Raw genomic sequence first — 18,786 nt, 5'->3', positions numbered from 1 at the left:
TCTGGTAAGCGCTGTGAATTGTGCAAGACTGTTGAATCTCAGATCTGTACCTCTGAAACAAATAATGCAATATATGTTAAGAAAGAAAAAAAGAAGAAGAAGAATGTAGCAGGAGGGGAAGAATGAAGGGGGGGAAATCGGAGTGGGAGAAGAACCATGAGAGACGATGGACTCTGAAAAACAAACTGAGGGTTCTAGAGGGGAGGGGGGTGGGAGGATGGGTTAGCCTGGTGATGGGTATTAAAGAGGTCACGTTCTGCATGGAGCACTGGGTGTTATGCACAAACAATGAATCATGGAACACTATATCTAAAACCAATGATGTAATGTATGGGGATTAACATAACAATAAAAAAATTAAAAAAAAAAAAAAAAGAAGTAAGTGGGAGAGCTAGGATTATGCCTGACACCAAAATCTTCTGTTACATTAAGTCTGTCTTTAATAAACGTACTTGTTAAGAGATAACCTTCAGATAAGAAAGACAGGAAGGAAATGGCCGAAGAGATGTAATGTTACTACTGAGATGGGGACAAAGACAAGGCTTTAAAACTTCATCCAAACTTCCCCCTGGAGTTCCATTTCCCTAGGCTGGGCTCCTTGGGCACAACCTACTTCAGACAGCCTTCCTTTGTAGAATCCAAATTATACTGATGTGTGACTTTGGAGCAGTCCCTTAATCTCCTATAACTCAGTTTCCTCATCTGGAGAATGCAAAAGGTAATAAAGCTACTTCAGAAAGTATTGTAGTAGATAAATGAGCTAATATATATAAAGCACCTAGAATAGTGCCAATACATAATAAATACTCTGTAGGTTTAGTGATTTTTAAGAGCAGGTATAAAGTGTCATTTTAAAATGGCACCAAGGTGAGAGGCCCTGTGGTTGGTGGGCCAAAGGTCAGAGGTGAGAGGATACAATTACAAAGAGAGCCCAGCGCAGGTGGGTGGGGGAGGACCACACTCAGCATGTCCTCCCTCATGTGACCTAACTTCAGAAGCTGGAACATGTACTGCGATTTTACAAAAGTTAATTCAAATGCAGGGTCATAAAGCCAAGCCTTACCACTAGAAAGCAGTTCATGGGCACTCAAGCAAAACTAGCTTCCATGACCAATTTCTAGCACCATTTTACAAACAAAATTTGTGTAGCTACTGAAAACTCACATTGGATTTATATGCCTAAAAGAAAAGATTTTAAAATACGAAATGGACACAAATAAATACACCACTCGGGATGCTATCCAGATAAAATTAAGAGGATGAAAAAAGTTAACAAAATGGCATAAGAACATATTTTCAAAAACAGTCAATGAGAATCGGTAGCAATATTAACAGAAAACAGAACATTTTTTAAGCAGCCAACAAAAACAAAGGCCTAACTCAGTTATTCTCTGACTTGTCTTTTGAGGTGATTTCACAAAATGAGCTTCCTCATGAGTATCAGGAATATCCTCAGATGAGAATACATCTTTACAATCCTAAAGGTTTCACTTTTTCTCTAATTAAAACATGAACTATATCAATAATGAAGCTCGCCAAAACACCTCCCTGGTTTTAGCTCTAAGGATGTCTTTGTGAGGCTAATGCCAGGCCCAGCTTGAAAATACTAACGGTAGATACTGGTTATTGCGACTTCTAGGTTTCAAAAGCTTAAGGGAATGATTCTTTTCCATGGTGGCTATAAATAAGATTGCTACTTAGGAAAGAATAATCATTCTGCTGAAGAAAAGGCATTCCTTATACATTAGTTCAAATTCAAAATAAGATTACTCATTCCCTTTGCAGAACACACCCCACAGTAAACCATGAAAATTGCTGATTGGTTTTTTTCTTCTCTCTCTTTGGCTGAGCTGGTTATTATACAACTACTCAGACTACATAGACTTAAACCAGTTGTAAAGACAAAGTTATCATTGAAATGTAGTACTGTCACATTAAATTTAGAAGTGGAAGAATATTGGGGTGCCTGGCTGGCTCAGTCGGTAGAGCATATGACTCTTAATCTCAGGGTCATCAGGTTCAAGCCCCTTGTTGGACATGGAGCCTACTGAAAATAAAAATAAAAATAAAAATAATAAAATAAAATAAAGAAGTAGAAGAATATCGGCGTTGTGGTCATCTTTGGCCCCAGGGGAAAATAGCATGTGTGTGAAAGACTAGGTATGTATATACAACATACCTGGTGAAGACGTAACTGTGTGGGTGTGTGTACAGCAAATGTCAAAGCAGTGCAAAATGTCAAAACATCATAGGAGCTAATTATTTAAACCTCACTATAAGAAAAATTATAAAAACTTCTAATAAAAAAGTGCCTGACTTTCCTTTTTTATTTTCCCTGCCCATGTTCCCAGAAAGAAAGAAAAGTAAAACAGCTGAAAGGCAGGGAGCAGCAGGGCAGGGAATGAAGAGCCAAGACCCACGTAATACCCCACCGGGGAAGTCCTGCGAGAGGTAAACAGCCTAACCATGGTTGATAATCCAAAATACACAAAAATCCCTTCCTAGTAAGTTCCATATAGTTCTTCCTCCTATTCTGGCATATACCCAGGGAGAAAAAAAGTTCAAGTCAAGGAAAGTGAAAATGTCAGGCAGAGAGGAATAAATATAAGATCACTTAACAAAGCTGCATCTTCCTTGAAAAGAGGCAGAGGGCATGGGGCCTGGGAAACTGGAAAAGGAAAAGACTCTCTGCCTGGTCCCCGGCCTCACTCAGCTGATCCCCACAGAGCAGGCCAGAGAGTCACAAAAGCCCCAGCTGGGTCTAGAGTAAATGAATGCTGTCTAGGGGGACAAAGGGAGCAGGAAAGGATTGAGGGGTGACAACCAAAATGGTTAGGTAAATGGTTTTTTCACTTGAAACTACAGAGTTGAATTGGCATATATGCAAGGCCAGTCACAATCACAGCTGACTCCATCCCTGTCCCTCAGCTCCAGGTTCTCTTTAAAAGCAGAGGGAAGGGGCACCTGGGTGCCTCAGTCGTTAAGCATCTGCCTTCGGCTCAGGTCATGGTCCCAGGGTCCTGGGATCGAGCCCTGCATCGGGCTCCCTGCTCCGCAGGAAGCCTGCTTCTCCCTCTCCCACTCCCCCTGCTTGTGTTCCCTCTCTCGCTGTCTCTCTGTCAAATAAATAAATAAAATCTTAAAAAAAAAAAAAAAAAGGCAGAGGGAAAAAAAGGAGGGGGGGGGGGGGAGGGGGGGGGGGGGGGGGGGGGGCATGCTGAGTCAGGGTTTACCACCTCTAGGGAGCATGAGGCTTGGCAACAGCTCTGTAGTGACAGAGATCCTCTCTCCAAAATCTATTCCAATCTCAAAAGATACTTTAGGAAAACACTCAGACTTCTAATTTGGTGTGGTGAAAATACTATTTAAAAGCAACTATAGAAATGCTGAATTTTTCTGTTATGAAAAGCTATTTTACATTTCAATAAAAGAACAGGAGTCAAATATGGCTTATGGGTCTAGATAGAATATGGTTTCTATTTTGAGAAGATATCTATTTGCAATTTTCAGAAATTGATCATTTGCCATGCACAGATCAATCTTTCGTCTGAGAAAGAAAGCATATTTTAATATGTTTGAGGCACAAAATGCCTCAAGAATGAAAATTTCCAACAGAGCCCATGGATTCTAAAACTTTTCATTTTAGCTATTTCTCCAAATATTTAGCCACTCTGACATCAATCAGGTCCATAAGAATCTATGAAACCGAGTCATGTGGGAGGTTTTCTTGTTTTACCTGATTTTAACAAACATGTTAAACCTGTTTTACCCTTTCTCTTACCCCACCAACACTATTTTCAGTGTCTAATGCTGCAGAGAAAAGGAAAACTATTTCATTCAGGAAGAATTCAAAATAACTATAAAGAATATGAGCTATTGTGGTAAATAGGTGACAATCTGGTGCTCAGGAGCCTGGCACCCTCCACCATAAATGCAAATTCAAAACTCAACCTTCCCCAGAAAAAGACTTTTCAATAAAAGCATTTTTTAAACATAACCAAGAAAAACCAAAGACATAAGTAAAGGGGAAAACGTGGTGTGATTACTTCCTTCCACTCTCCCTTTCCTTGAAGGTTCAGCCAAATCCCTGGTCTTTCAAATCTCCTCTCTTCCCATCCCCAAGGTCAGGTGACTGCCCAGCTTCAGGCTCCCGCTAGGACTCTTGTGGTCTCTGCTGCTAACTTCTCCTTCTGATGCTCACTTGACTCTGTGTCTCCTGCTCAGATGCCTCCAAGGTTCCCTACAGCTGCCCTGGATGCACTGCTCGGCCCCCCAGTCGGGCCACAGCTTCATCTCCACCTCTACTTCCCATACCCTCCTTCCTGAACCGCAGGCCTCAGTCCCATCACTGACTCCCATGTTTTGAATATACAGCACACTTATTCACATCCGTGGCTGTGGCAGTAACCACCCCCTGCCCCCCGCCCTGCCCTGCCACCACCACCATCTCCCTGTGGCCAAATCCTAACCACACTCCAAAACAAGGCAGAAGCCATCAGGTGGGAACACCCCTAAATTGCTGACACCAAACCTACTGCTTACCTGCATCCATGCCCACAGTGTCTCCTTCCGTTTGCAATGGAAGAGGAACCCTTCTTCTGGCTGAGGCTACCACCTCCCCTAGACTCTGGGGCCCACTCTGACCCATGCCCTGAGTTAGCTCACCCCTTCCTTTATCCCCCTGTTCTCCTTAAATGTCAACCTCTCCCTCTCCATAGGCTCCTACTTATTAACCCACTCAGGTGATACCCATTAAAAAACCAAAAATCTTCCGAAGAGCCCATCCCAATGGTTCCTGCCTTCCTACTACCACTTTCTTTTATCCCCTAAAGAGCCAAACTGCTTGGCTTCTTTCCCTGTCCCTGGCTCCTCTTTCTCACACCCCTCAGCCCACTGCATTCTGGCTTCAATTCCACCACTCTTGATTCCATTATTTTGTAAAATGCATTGACACCTCCTATGTCCCAGATAACATATGCCTGGCACTGGGAGAGGAAAGGAGAAATCAGACCTGAGCTCTCTGAGCCAGAAGTTCAAACTGATAGCTAAACTCAGCCCAGAGATATATTTTATTTGGACTATAGTTTAAAAATTTTTTTCAAATAATTTGCCAAAAGTTCAAGAACCTGGAGATTTCACATGAAAATCCAGGTATCTGGCTTGTATTAAAGAATCCAGAAATTCTGGCAACAATGCCTCTTTCACGATATGACAATAACCCGTTGAAGCTAAAGAGCAGCTGCCCCTTCAATGGGGCAAGAGCTCCCTCGTTCACCACGAACCCCATCAAACCCTCTCTGCTCATTTTCTTTTCTTGGATGGTCCCTGTGCGCAGTGAAGTTTGAATCCCTGTCCTAGATCAGTGCGGTCCGCTAGAAATAAAAATGTGAGCCACGTACATAATTTTAAATATTCAGGTAGTCATATTTTTTTAAAAAATGGAAAGGAACTTTAATAATATATTCCATTTAATCCAACATACCCAAAATATTATTTTAATGTACAAGCACCATACAAAATTGATAATGAGATATTTTACCTTCTTTTCTTTGTGCTAAGCCTTCACAATCCAGTGTGCCTCGAACACTTACAGCACATCTCAATTCCAATGTGCTGTATTTCCAGTGTTCAAGAGCCAAGTGTGGCTAGTGGCTCCATCTGAGACAGCACAGCTCCAGATGCTTAATGATTCACTATGAAAACGATCTTGCAAGTAGAGAGAGGGAGAGAGAATTTTAAGGGGAAAGAGGAAAGCAGGCAGGACTGACGAAAAGGGTGATTACGTTAAAGACGAGACATGGTGAGGACTTCAAATTAGGATGGAAGGAAGCAGGATCACAGAGACAATGAACAGTGCTCCCCAAGAAGACCAGCTGTAGTCTAGCACTCCAGGTATAAAGACATCCTTTATAGGCAAACGTAATTAACTGGCAATGCAGATTTTCTGGAGGGAGGCTTTAGCGCTTCCTAAATAGGCTCAGCATTAGACATGTGGTCACTGTGAAAAGCAATTGACCAAATGTCTGACCCAGAGTTCACACGCTTGGCATTCAAGAGGCAACAGAGTGGACCAGGCTAGTGAGGACAGGATTCTGGGTTGAGGCTGGGATTTTAATCTGGTTTAAGGGGATGGGTTTGAGGAGAAGTGACAGTGATGCAGGCAGGACATTAGCTTGAACTAAGATCCAAGCAGAGATCAAGACTTAGAGATCATAAGTGAGTAAGACTATGTCAGCAAGGTGTTGGAATCCAGATGTGGGGGTGCAACATCAGGGGTCAGAAAAGGAGACTTGGGTGCCAAAAGAGGGTACCCAGAGTCAGAGATTGGCACCAAGAAATGCATCCCTGAGCCAGAGACCTCAGAAGTAGAAATCACTCCTCCATCCTCCACGTGAATACAATATGGTGGCCAGTTAGTAGGTGTCATGTCCTCCCTTCGCACCCGCCGGCACGAACAAGAACTAAAGTACGGGCTGAGAAAAGCCAAGCCACCAGCTAGGGAAGAGGAGAAGGTCAGATACATCTGCCAGACTTAAAAGGACTTGGAAACAAGAAGGCAGGAACATCATTATATAACTAAAAGTGCTTTTGAAACGTTTCCAGAGAACTTCTGAATAGCTCTAGCCCTTCCATTCATCCCTTCATTCACTCAGCAACCACTTAGTGAGTAGTCTTCCCTCTACAATGCTGATTAGACAGGTCGATTGTACTAAGGCTTGCCAAATTCTACTCTAGCAGTGCTGGTGAAGAGAGCCAGGCTTAAGCAAAATAGGGTGAGTTGCTCATACTGACGGGGCCTCACTGATAAAACCTGTGAGTTTAGGAAGACGCATTGATCCCAACACATCCAGAGGTCCATTTGTCTATCATGTGTTATAATTTTTCCCAAAAGGATGAGAAATCAGGCTGGTATAAAATATCTCAAAAGACTTCACAGGACTATTGTTCTCTCAAGAAGACAGTATGCAGGACTTTTAAATCTCATTGTATTGAAAATATAGGGTTTTTTTGTGTTGCTTGCATTCAGATTGATGTTAAAGACAAATATCTGGAGACATGAGGAAAATCATGGCCTGATATTCCGCTGGAAAAAAAAAATTCTCATGTAAGAAACTGGTCTACATTGGAGGGGGAAACTATTTGCATAAAATCTTCAGTTGTTGAGGGATAGTCATCACTTTCCACATCTGATTTATAAAAAGCAATGTTAGTTGGAAGAAATGGTTGACAGTGACAAAGAAAGCAAAATGGCACATAAAGCTAATCTTGCAGGGAAAAAGAAAGTGTGATTGTCGACAGTTCCAACAAATCAAAAATCACCAATAAAAACAGGCAACAGAAAAAAATGACATGAGGAAGGGTGCCTCACACCTTTCAATAATTAACTTTATAGAAAGATAAACTTGTCCTCTATAGATACCATACCATAATTTTATGAAAAACAAACAAGTTTATCTAAAGCAAGTTCTAGCACAATATTTACTTCACTCACATTAAACAAACAAAAAAGCCAGTTTTCAAACAATAAGCCTCAGTTACCAAGAGCAGGTTTTATTTAGGACTCTTGGCTTATTGAGGCAAGGAAATATATCATGTTTAGTGAGTTTTCCAGGAAAAAAAAAAAAAGAAGAAGCCAAAACCAAAACGTTTCAGAATTCAAAAACGTCATTTCTGTTTGTCTAAAACATAGGACTATGACACTGCAAATGGTATGAATTAACAAGAAAATACACGACCTAACTTCAGAATATGCACATTTTGTCAATGCTTACAAAATTATCAGACTATTTACTCTTCGTCCATCTAGAGTTGACCAACATTTTGATAACCGTCACGAGCCAAGAAACCACACTATGTTTCTGAGTTACAAAAGATATATTATTAACCTTTAATTTTGTGAAATCATCCCTTATTTCCAAATGACGGGGCAAAAGAAAAAAGGGAGAGTGCTTATCCTATTATCTTTATGAATCTATTAATCCTATTTTCTCTAAGTATTTATTTCACTTTTCCAGAATAATGTGCACACACCTGCCAAAAGTAATACAAGGTTTTTTCATTACTCTGTGAAATTATGATGTCACCAGTACCACCTTGGTTAATCTGAGGCTACTTTTGCCACCCATGCAAGTAAAATAATTTACATCTTAAATGAGGAGGACCAGCAAAGTTCCCATTAATTTTTTTTCAGCTACGCGCTTATTTGTAATTTTGGCGGTGGCAAAACTTTAATACAGTTATACTATAATGCACTAGCAATTGCTAGGGTTTATTGAGCTCCCATAATATTTACTTGATAACATTTCCATATACCCAAGATGCATAGCTGTACTCAAATCTTCCAGATACACAGGATAGAACATAAAAGTCATAGGAAAATAATTCCACTCCAAAGTAAGCCTGTCACTGTTTACTCTCTTCCTCTGCAATAAGCTGATGATCCCAGAATTTTTTAGAATGCTATCACACATCAAACTTCATGCCCTGTTCCAAAATGTCCTAAGATCTCATCCTTCCTCTCTCACTTTGAAAAAGCTTGGAAAAAGTTATTAACATTGCTTTTAGGGCTTGTTTTTGAGAGTATTCGTTTTTTGGTGATTTTAAGTCATTCACATTAGGAATTACATTTCTTTACATTTGTGTCTTCCCCAAGATTAAGTTATGTCCTTTCAAGTAATATTAAAGACACCTGGGAAATAGCAAAAATTAACCCAAATCACATTTTTAAGTCATTTTTGAAAACATAAGCTTTCTCTAAAAGGTCAGATAATTAATGAACCAAGCTGCACTTCATGTATAGACTTCATCTTAGAAAATATTTTTCTGCTTTTTGTTGGAGCTTACAGATGTATCTTAGGAATTTTATCCCAATGAATGAATATTCCTCTTACTATGGTTTGAAACATTTCTATCATACCCTGAATAATGTAGCCACTTTTTTTACAAAAATTTTTTTGCTTCTCTATGGAAGCAATTTTAACAACATGAATTTAAAAGAAAAAACAATAAAAGTTTAACATTCATAAACTTCACATTTTTGTTAAAGCCCTAAAAAAATGGGACACATTCATTCTTCACTCTTTATCTTAAAATACTGGCTTCCTGATTCTAGCAAAATATAATTTTAGTAACTCATCAAGACAGAGTACATAAAATTGGCATATTTTTGATATGCACACAAATTCAGAAAGCATCTTTCCCAACTGTGTTGCAGAAAATGAAATGCATCTGGTATGACAATATGGCCAAGCACGTGAACTAGAATCAGTGGGAAGAAATGGTTTTTTTTTTCCTTTTTCTCAAAGCAGAACATTTTGAATAATGGACATGCCCTAACAACAAGGCATTATTAACTCTGTTAAAGTGCCTTTCAGAGGTATATCGGGCTGAAGACTACAGAGTAGCAAGAGGGAGATGGGAGGCAGCATGGTTTGCTCAGAGTTAATCATTGTAGTTCAGTGATTTCCAAATCTCTTTCCCCCAGCAGTTCAAACTGATGTAGTTGTTTTTTTATTTTTTGTTTTGTTTTGTGTTCTTGCTTTTGCTTTTGCTTAACACCTCCACCCCGAGTCAGAGTTTATGCACATATGTTGTTGTGGCCTCATGCTGAGCTGCAGGGGGGAAATGGAGAGGTAGGGAGGTGTTGGGGAACAGGGCTAATGCCAGGATCAAGCAGAGAAAAACTGAGACATTTGCGTTATTTTTGCAATGAATTTTCTTTCTTCTTTGAAAAAAAGTTCTTTTTATCTAGGCAATCTGGAGATGTATTCAGTGCTCTTATTGCCTTTGCTTTCATGTGTACCTATTTGGCTTGGTGAACAACACAGGGATCTGCACATGCCACACTCTCCCTACCCCAGCCCAAGTATGTTGTGAGGCCAGGGCCTGGGGGAGCAAGGAAAGATCTCTGAGTGATGCAGGAAGCTTGCAAGGGCGCATGAAGCTCAACCTACTCCTGGACACCTCAGGGAGTCCTCTTCTACTTCCAGCTTCCAACTCTATTTCTTCCTCTTCTTCATCACAAGGTGAGCCAGCCAGGCTCCAGGAATTGGGCAGAGGGGCCATGGGAGGACCAAGGAATCCTGCTTCTGCACTGGCGAGAGAGTGCTACTGAAAGCCAGATTTGTGACTCCTAACAGTAGGCTGTCCACTTCTCAAGGAACAGACTCCATGAGCAGCAGATGCAGGAAACCAGCAATGGTGCCTCTTCCTAGGACTGTTTGTGGCCTCAAACAAGCCCCTCGGGGCTACTGTTCTGCCTACACCCCACCTTTCACCTATTCTTTGAAAGGCATTTTAGCTTTGTTATTCCTTTTATGTCTTTGTTGAAATGCTGGTTCCTTATAACGAAAAGCTTCTTTAGATGGTATAATTAATAATGTCACTTGTAAATGTGATGTCATAGTTATGAAATAATGTATCACAGAGAAAAGAACAAATTAATATAGCTAATACATCATGGAACTGATTCTAGGAAGGGGGGAAACCCCCCAGAATGTATGTAAACCTGCAAGCATTAATCTTAGGACTGAAGTCATCTCAGAAACACACAAGCTCTAAAAGTTGTCAAAGGGTTATAGTAATGTAAAAAGACTCTGGGGAATTTTAGTATAAAACCTTGGTCATTTATTAACCATGTGACCCTAGAAAGGTTATTTAATGTCTTTGAGCATCAGTCTCCTAATCCATAAAATGGCAACAAGAACTTCTGTCCTGTAGGGGTGCTGGGAGGCTCTAATCCAGTAAGGCTGTAAGGCATATGGTGAAGGCACACACAATGTTAGTGTAATGTGCTCTCCAAAACAGGCTGAGGTCTTTGGTATACAAAATTCATAATTACATGGCAGTATTTTTTAAAGCTTGATAGTGTCAGAAAACTTTTTGGTAAAAACTAACAAAGATTAATTCAGAATTCTCTGCTTTTGCTTTGAGAATCTTGGTTCGATGAACTGCAAAGAATTTGGGGGGTTAAGTAATATATCTACCGTCAGAATAATTCAATTATTGGTTGTTGTATTATTCCTGATCATAGAAGTTAATAAAAACAAATGTAAACAGTACCCCAACTCTGAAGTTCTTATACCTTAGATTTATGTACACATTCAAAAGTAAATTCTATTAAAATATATAGCATTCCTCTACACTGAATTTAAAACATCCTTTTAAAAAACACTTTTTACTTTTGAAGCCAGAAACAGGAGTTCTATTCAGTTACCTTTCAAGATGAAAGGAAAAGTAGAGTTATTTAGACTCTTTGTCAATGTTATCTCTACCTACTCTTCTCCGAATAGGAACTTTTTCTAGAACATCAGGTGTCTTCTAGAGCATCAATAACATCAGGTTACCCACCTGTATTCTGGCTTGTTTTCTGAAACCACAGTAATTAGCTAACAAACTATAAAAATTTTCAATTGATAGCCCATCTATTCCTGTATCTTGCTGTTCAAAACATGGCCTTAGGGTTTTGTAGCTCAAATTTTAATCTAATTAAAGATTAACCTTTAAATTAATGAAAGATTAATTAATCAGAGTCAAAATAATGAGAATTTAAATAAGCTAAGATGTATTGGAGGAAAAGAGTTCTTTGAGGTCACTGATAGACTGGAACTTTCAAAATGCTTGCTAGCATTAACACAATTTTTAAGTATTAACAAAAGGAGCGCAACTCCTCTCCAAAAGCGAGGGAGTAAAAGCAGCTGCTCAGTGGAACGCCTTAAGAATCCTACAAGTTCATTTTTACTTGACTCTTGTCGGACCAAACTTAACTCTTGCCTGAACAAAGAGGCAACACGATGTACATAAAGCAGCATACTTGAGACGCAACCGCTTCAGATGACTACTGAAACTTGGAAAAGGCCATAGGAGCGAGTCTGACTAACTCGGCTGAGACGCTCACGCAGTCCACTTGTTGGGCAGCGATCGACTTGCAGCCGGAACTTTGAAGAAGGGAGTGCGAGAAAACAAGCCGACTTCTGCTTTAAGGGTTTCCCCAATAAACGGCCTCACGTTTACCAACGATTCACCTCCCCGCATTACTGTTCCTTCCCGCAAGCCATTTGTTTCTAGTTGTTTCCAATGGTGGCCCCTCCGCACCCTCATACATGGCTGTAATTTTTTTAAGTTGCTGGATTTGTTTTTCTTTAGAGAAGGTGAGACTTAGCTAAGACAGCCCTTCTAGGAGACCCCCCCAAAAAAGTACCCATTTTATGTCTAACTTTATTCCTCTCTCATTTGGCTACTATTAATAGTTCCATTTTCATTGGCAACGCATAGAGCTACCCAAAGAGCTTCTGGTAGTAGGGGTTATTCTACCAAAAGTAACGTCAGGGTGCAAGTCAGAACTGTATCTTTACTGAGCAGGATCGGGACTGTTTTCTTTTCACTATTTGATTTACTTGGTAGCACCTCTACTCCCCCGCGTCTCCCCGGGTAGCGACTGCCCGAAGCCGGAGGCGTGTCCCGCGCACCTAGTCTCCCGCCGCGCGCACCGGTCGCTCACCTGGCTGCTGCCGAGCTCCTCGCCCTTCTCCGGGGTCCGCGGCTGCACCGGGCTCTGAGCTGGCTCTGCGGGAGGCGGCGGCGGGTCCAGAAGCTGCTCCAGGCAGGCAGTGCCCGGCAGGGATGAACTCTTTTGATGGCACAAGTGCGCCTCGGGGCCCCGACGCCGTGCACCCTCATCTCGGGCGCGGTCCCCCCTCGCGGGCGGCTGGGGCGAGGAGGACAGGGAGGATGAGGCGGAGGACGAAGAGGGAGCCGAGTCCGGGGAGCGTCCGCCAGGAGGCGTCCCTCCCTCTGCTCCCGCGGTCGTCGCCGGCCCCTTTCCCGCGGGGAGCAAATGCTCACGGATCCGGCGGCGCAGGGTGGACCCCTGCTCGGTTCTGCCGGCGCCGCCGGGCTCGAGAGGCTCCGGCGAGGAGCAGCACAGGTTGGGCTGGGAGGAGGAGAAGACGCGGTCCAGCACTTGCTTGCGCTTCTTGAAGCCGCTCCACCTGCTGCCCGCGCCACCCACGCCGGCCGGTGCGTCCCGCCTGCCCCCCGGGAGTGGCGGGGAGGGCGATGGGGTGTCCGCAGTGCGGCGCTCTGGGCCCCCTGTGCGCCCGCCCCCGCTGCCCTTGCTCTTGCCCACCCCCAGCTGCAGGTTCTTCCAGAGCCGGGCCTGGAAGGAGGAGGACGCCGCCGCAGGCTCGGGCGACCCCGCCGCGGCTGTCCGGGGCTCCATCCTCCACCCCCTGCTCCTCCTCTCCACTCCTCTTCCACCTCCTCCTCTTCCTTCTTCTCCTCCGCCCTCTCCGGCTGCACCTCCTCCAGGAGCCCCGCGGTGGCGGCGGCGACGGACGCAGCAGCAGAAGCCGGGAGTGCCCGGCGGCTTCAGGACAGCGCGGGGGAAAGCCGCCGCCGCCGCCGCCGCCTCCAAGGCTCTTCGGCCGCCGGACTCCGGCGCCGCCTCTTCCTCCTGCACCTGCCGGGGTGGGCTGGCGCTGCCACCGAATCCCGGCCGCCGCTCCCGCAAAGTTTCTAGCTCCGAGCTCCGCAGCTCCAGTCCCCTGGAGTCCCCCAGGCCGCGCCCTGGCTCCCTCTCCTCGCGGGCTCTGGGCTGGAGAAGCTACAAGCGCCCGAGCGTGCGCGTCCAGCTGCGCCAGGGACCGCACCCTGCGCCCTCAGGGCAGCACCTGTCAGCGGCGGGGGCGGCTGCCTCCCAACTGGGCGCGCGCGCCACTCACACAACAGGGCGGATCGGGCTGAAGACAGGCGCGACCAGCAGCCCCGCGGGAGCACCCCGGGACCATCCTCCAGCTCCTGGGTGGGAGGGTGGGCAGGCGAGAGCCGGGTGGAGATGGGTAGGGACCAGCGCCAGGTTACTCCCCAGGATCTGGCCACAGCTCCCCACGTAGCTCTCTTTGGGCCGATGGCTGGACGCGCGCGCCGGCTAGTGTCTTGGTCCAATGAAGTGAGCTAGAGAGAAGATTATGCGCCTTGGGTGGGTCCTGTGGGGCACAGAGCGTCCATACCGAAAGGTGAACCTGACCGAATTCTGGGGCTGAACACTGCTGCTCCCGCCCCGTTTCGTGCCCTGGATCCAACAAGAGAGTTTGATTTCTTCTGTCTTGACTTCATCCCATCCAGCCTCCTTGCTCTTTATTTGCATGTACACCGGTAGTTCCTTTTGTGATCCAGGTCTAGAGGTTTCCGGAGTCTGACCGTAAATTAGCCAGCCCTAAAGTTGCAGGGAGTTTATGGTGGACGAAGATGTGGAGGATGTCCACTACCTCTCACACCATTCCAAACGCAGAGAATCTTGTTTAAATCCAAGTGCATTTACTTCCTTTGCTTCGTTGCAAGGCAAATGGAAAAGGGTTTGTTTTGCTCGTTCAGACCTTGCTTCTCCCTAAATCTACTGATCCAAGAGTCTTCTGATTCTACTAAGAGTGCTTCTTGAAAAGCAGGTGACACCGTGTCCCTTCCCTCCTCCACTGCCCTCCACACCATTAAATGCGGAAAACATGGAAGAGTTCCCTGGGCTTTGGCACCATACTGTCTGATTCCAGTCTCCTCTAGCTAACAGTATGCCCTCGAGATCTTACCATCCTGGCTTTTTAGTCTTTTTTTTTTTTTTAATCTTTATAACAAATACTTAACAAATATTTATTGAGCACCTACTATGTGTCAGGCAATATGAGAGGCTGTGAGGATGAAGCTGTGAACAGGGCAGACAGGGCCTCAACTCTCATGGAGCCCATCTTCCGGTAGGAGAGTCGAACAGCAAACAGAATTTCTAAAAAGAAAAGTCCCATGAAGAAAATTAAACAGGGTACCATAACAGAGTGGCTATGGAGGTAGGGTTACCAGATAAATTGCAGGACATCCAGTTAAGTTTAAATTGCAGATACTCTTTGAGTATAGGTATGTCCAGAATTTGTACACCGCACACTAAAATGCCATTTGTTGCTTATCTGATATTCAAGTTTAACTGGGTTTTGTATTTTTTACTTGCTAAATCTGACAACCCCATACAAAGGGTTTTTGGTTGCTATTTTTTCTTAAAACAAAAGTCTAATGAGAAACTAAAATTTAAGGTGAGACTTAATGAGGACAAAGAGATAGTCACTGAAAGATCTGATTACAGCATTCCAGGCAGAAGGAACAGCAGGGCAAGTCAGGAAGCAGCTTGGTTAGGCATGTTCAAGGACAGATGGAGACCAGGCCATATAGTGTGAAGCAAGGTGAAAGAGTTGATAAGAGACGGAGTGGAAGAAATGGACAGGGTCCTGGCGGGTGGGTCCCATAACCACAGTAAGAGTTTGAGGTTCCTGTAAGTGAAATGGGGAGCCATTAGAGGGTTTTTAAACATGAGAGTAACATGATGTGATTAATACCTACCTGCCCCATAGGGCTGTTTTAAGAATTAAGTGAAAAAGGACTTAGGTCAGTGCCCGAGGCTTTTCCACACAAGACAATCAAACTTAAAGTACCATGATCACAAAAAATTACATCAATATAGAACTACCATGATAGTCCAAAAAGAACTGCAACATACAAGTCTTTCTTCTCTATAGCACAGGAAAATTATTTTGTTACTAATATTTCTAAGACATAGTAAACAGAAGCATAGAGAAAACAAGAAACATAGAATTACTGTAAAGAAGTAAGAAGAAATGACCACCACTTCTTACCAAAACTCTTTATAAATATGTCAGTTTGTCATATTTATATGGCATGGATCTGTGGACCCATGGAAATAGCTCCATACAATTCAGCCTTATATTCATATAGTCTTTTTTTTATTATACATTTAATTGACTTTTGTAGTTTAATATTTTCATTTTTCTCCTCCACCTAATTTTGCCTTGAAAATACTAACTCTGAGATTTTGGGTTCTGGGCTCTATGACCCATCCCAAATAACACTTACTCATCAATGTGAATTCATTTATACAACTTGAATATGTATGTATATGTAACTTGCGTATGTAACCTTTCCTAAATATCTAAAGTGGATTACAAGAGAGGTTGTCCTACAAATATTGCATTATATAAAGTTGTACATGATATGTCCGATGTCTTATTATATTTAAGAGAAGATACTTATAAAAACGACAACACAAGGGAAAAGGGAATGGTACAAATTGATCACTGAGAAGTGAAGAATCACTTCTGCCCTGATCAAGGAAGATTTCTTGCTGGAGGCATCATCTGAGCTAAGATCTATTGCAGGCGACAGAGTATACCAAGAAGATAGATTGCCACCCACCAGGGAAAGCAAAATTCATGGCATGTAAGCTGTTCTTTTTATTATAATTTACTAACCATCTTAAATACTGATAGAGCATCTGTTGCTTGAATTAATAGGAAATTAATAGATGCATCACACACTGATATACAGGAGGTTGGGAAGGGGATGCGTAAGGTAATATTTCAGCACAAACCCAAAGGAAGTGAGGGAGTGAACCAGGCAGTGAATCTGAAGGAAATTTTTTTCCAGGAAGAGGGAACATTAAATGTGAAGAGGCTGGGGCATGTGGGTGGCTCAGTCGTTCAGCATCTGCCTTGGGCCCAGGGTCCTGGGATCAAGTCCCCCTTCCCCCCCCCATCAGGCTCCCTGCTCTGCCGGAAGCCTGCTTCTCCCTCCCCCACTCCTGCTTGTGTTCCCTCTCTCGCTGTGTCTCTGTCAAATAAATAAATAAAAATCTTTAAAAATAAATAAATAAATAAATAAATGTGAAGAGGCTGAGGCAGGAACTTGCTCAGACTGAGATGTGGCAAAGAAGACAAAGTAGCCGGAACAGAGAAAGCAAGAGGAGAGGGGGAGGGAAAGACATTGCAGAGATGGCTAAGGGCCAGGTCCTGTAGGATTCTGTAGGCAACAGTGAGGACATTGGATTTGGGTGGATGGGAAGCCACTAGGGGGCTTTGAGGAGAGTTTCCTTATTATTAATTTGCATTTCAAAAGATTCACTCTGGTCTTTTTGTTGACAATAAAGTGGAGGAAGGGAATGGGTGGAAATAGTTTTTTTTTTTTTTTTTTTTTTTAAGATTTAATTTATTTATTTTACAGAGAGAGAGTACTAGCAGGGGGATGCAGCAGGGAGAGGGAGAAGCAGGCTCCCGCTGAGCAGAGAGCCCGACGTAGGGCTCAATCCTAGGACCCTGGGATCATGACCTGAGCCAAAGGCAGATGCTTAACTGACTCAGCCACCAGGCTCCCCAGAAACAAAGTTTAGATAGGCGCTGTCACTCACTATAATACCCGAGGGACAAGGGTGGCTTTGAGCTTTAGCTGAGGAGCGATGAGAGTGGTTAAATTCTAGATACACGATGTTTGGAGGATAGAAGCAACAGGACTAGCCATAGTCTAGATGTGGAGTACTCAAGCATTGTGCTAAATGGTTTGCATCATTTACTATCTGTAATTCTCACAGCAACCCTATTTTATAGATGTGGGAACCAAGTCTGAGGCATGTGACATGATCTCGCAAGGTCACTCATTGAGTAGTTAGCAGATCCCAGGTCTAGGGATTCCGAAGCCACAAACCTTCTTTAGTTTTAAAATGTACGCATAGATATAGAGAATAAAATCATTGAAAGAGGCTTCAAAAAGATGCATGGATCCATGTCCTTGTCTTGGGTGAACAACAAGACTGTCCTGGACAGAACCACAATTTCCACTTGATTAGATCAAGGACATAAATGCAAGCATAAAAAACAACACTTGGGGGGACTAATTGAGTTAAAGGCCAACTAAATGGCCCTTAAGGAGCCCTCTTGTCAATGGAGCTCTGGCTGCTGTCCCCGCCAGCTCCCAGCCCAGGGCCAGATGCCTTCATGCCCTCATTTCCTCTCTCAGTCTCTAAAATGGGGATAAGAATGTCTATGGGCCTGACCCACCTCACAAGGCTCCAATTAAAAGCCAATGGAGGCAGCGGTTTTGACGAGTAAAGCCTGTCTACAAGAGAGATGTTATCATCACTTTGTAATCAAAAAAAAGAACAACTACCAGACTGACTTGTTCCAACTTACCTGGAAAAACCCTGCGTGTGTGGAAAGAAGCATTGTGAACCTTTTAAAAGCAAGAACCCGGTCATCGCAGTTCCACATGTTGAGACTGCTGCTGACTATACGGTCAGTTCAATGGAATAAACCCCTGCTCAGGTGTGAACTAGTTTTTGCCTTTTTCTTTCCTGCAAGTTTTCTCAACAGTTCTCAAATGCAGTTTAATGCTTAAATAACTTCAGAGAAGCTCTTTCTGTTCCCTTTGTTTAACCTAAGCCACCTCCTATTTTCTTCTTAACCAGAGTGTTAAAAATTCTAGGGTCCTAGACCAAGACATGCTCTGGAATGTCTATGTTGGAAGGGCATAGGACTGTCCTGTAGCTTGAATGGGGGAGGGGGGAGTTTGAAGCTGTCTTTGCATAATATTTTTTTTAAATCAATTGTCCTTATAAAAGAAGAGGAGAAGGAGTTAACTGGCGATTTGGGGAGAGAAAAGCCTTCTGCCGCCCACCTCTCAAGGCCAATTCTACATTGCACAAAGTCAGAAGACGTGGGCATTTGCCTGGTGTTGCACCTAAGTGCTCTGTAACCACAGGCAGCCCCTAGAGCCTCAGTTTTTCACTAGCAAAATGAAGAAATGGAACTAGTTTCCCTCCAAGGCCCCTTTCAGCTTAAAAATTATGTAAGCTTCTGAAACAGTTCTCCAGTGTAGGATATAATCCATCTATTCATTCCTGGTCTGATGTCCTGCTTTCGCTGGTATATGCAAGGCAGGTATTACTGGATGGGCATGCAAATA

At 43.4% G+C, this 18,786-nt stretch overlaps 1 protein-coding gene across 4 annotated transcripts in view; it reads right to left on the bottom strand.

Moving 5' to 3' along the window:
• The window catches only part of MCTP1 (multiple C2 and transmembrane domain containing 1), a 505,669-nt gene extending 492,379 nt beyond the window's left edge, over window positions 1-13,290 (bottom strand). For 3 of the 4 annotated variants that reach the window (XM_032403991.1, XM_032403986.1, XM_032403987.1), the window contains exon 1: window positions 12,500-13,290. In XM_032403991.1, the coding sequence (XP_032259882.1) occupies window positions 12,500-13,219 (720 nt within the window). In that variant the 5' untranslated portion in view covers window positions 13,220-13,290. Of the gene's footprint in view, window positions 1-5,539; window positions 5,923-12,499 lie in introns of those variants that run through there. The other variant, XM_032403990.1, reaches the window with a different exon arrangement.
• Between the last annotated feature and the right edge of the window lie 5,496 nt (window positions 13,291-18,786).

Source organism: Phoca vitulina, unplaced genomic scaffold (assembly GCF_004348235.1).
Source record: "Phoca vitulina isolate PV1807 unplaced genomic scaffold, GSC_HSeal_1.0 scaffold6, whole genome shotgun sequence".
Taxonomy (NCBI): Eukaryota; Metazoa; Chordata; class Mammalia; order Carnivora; family Phocidae; genus Phoca; species Phoca vitulina.
This window is presented reverse-complemented; position numbering and strand designations above follow the sequence as displayed.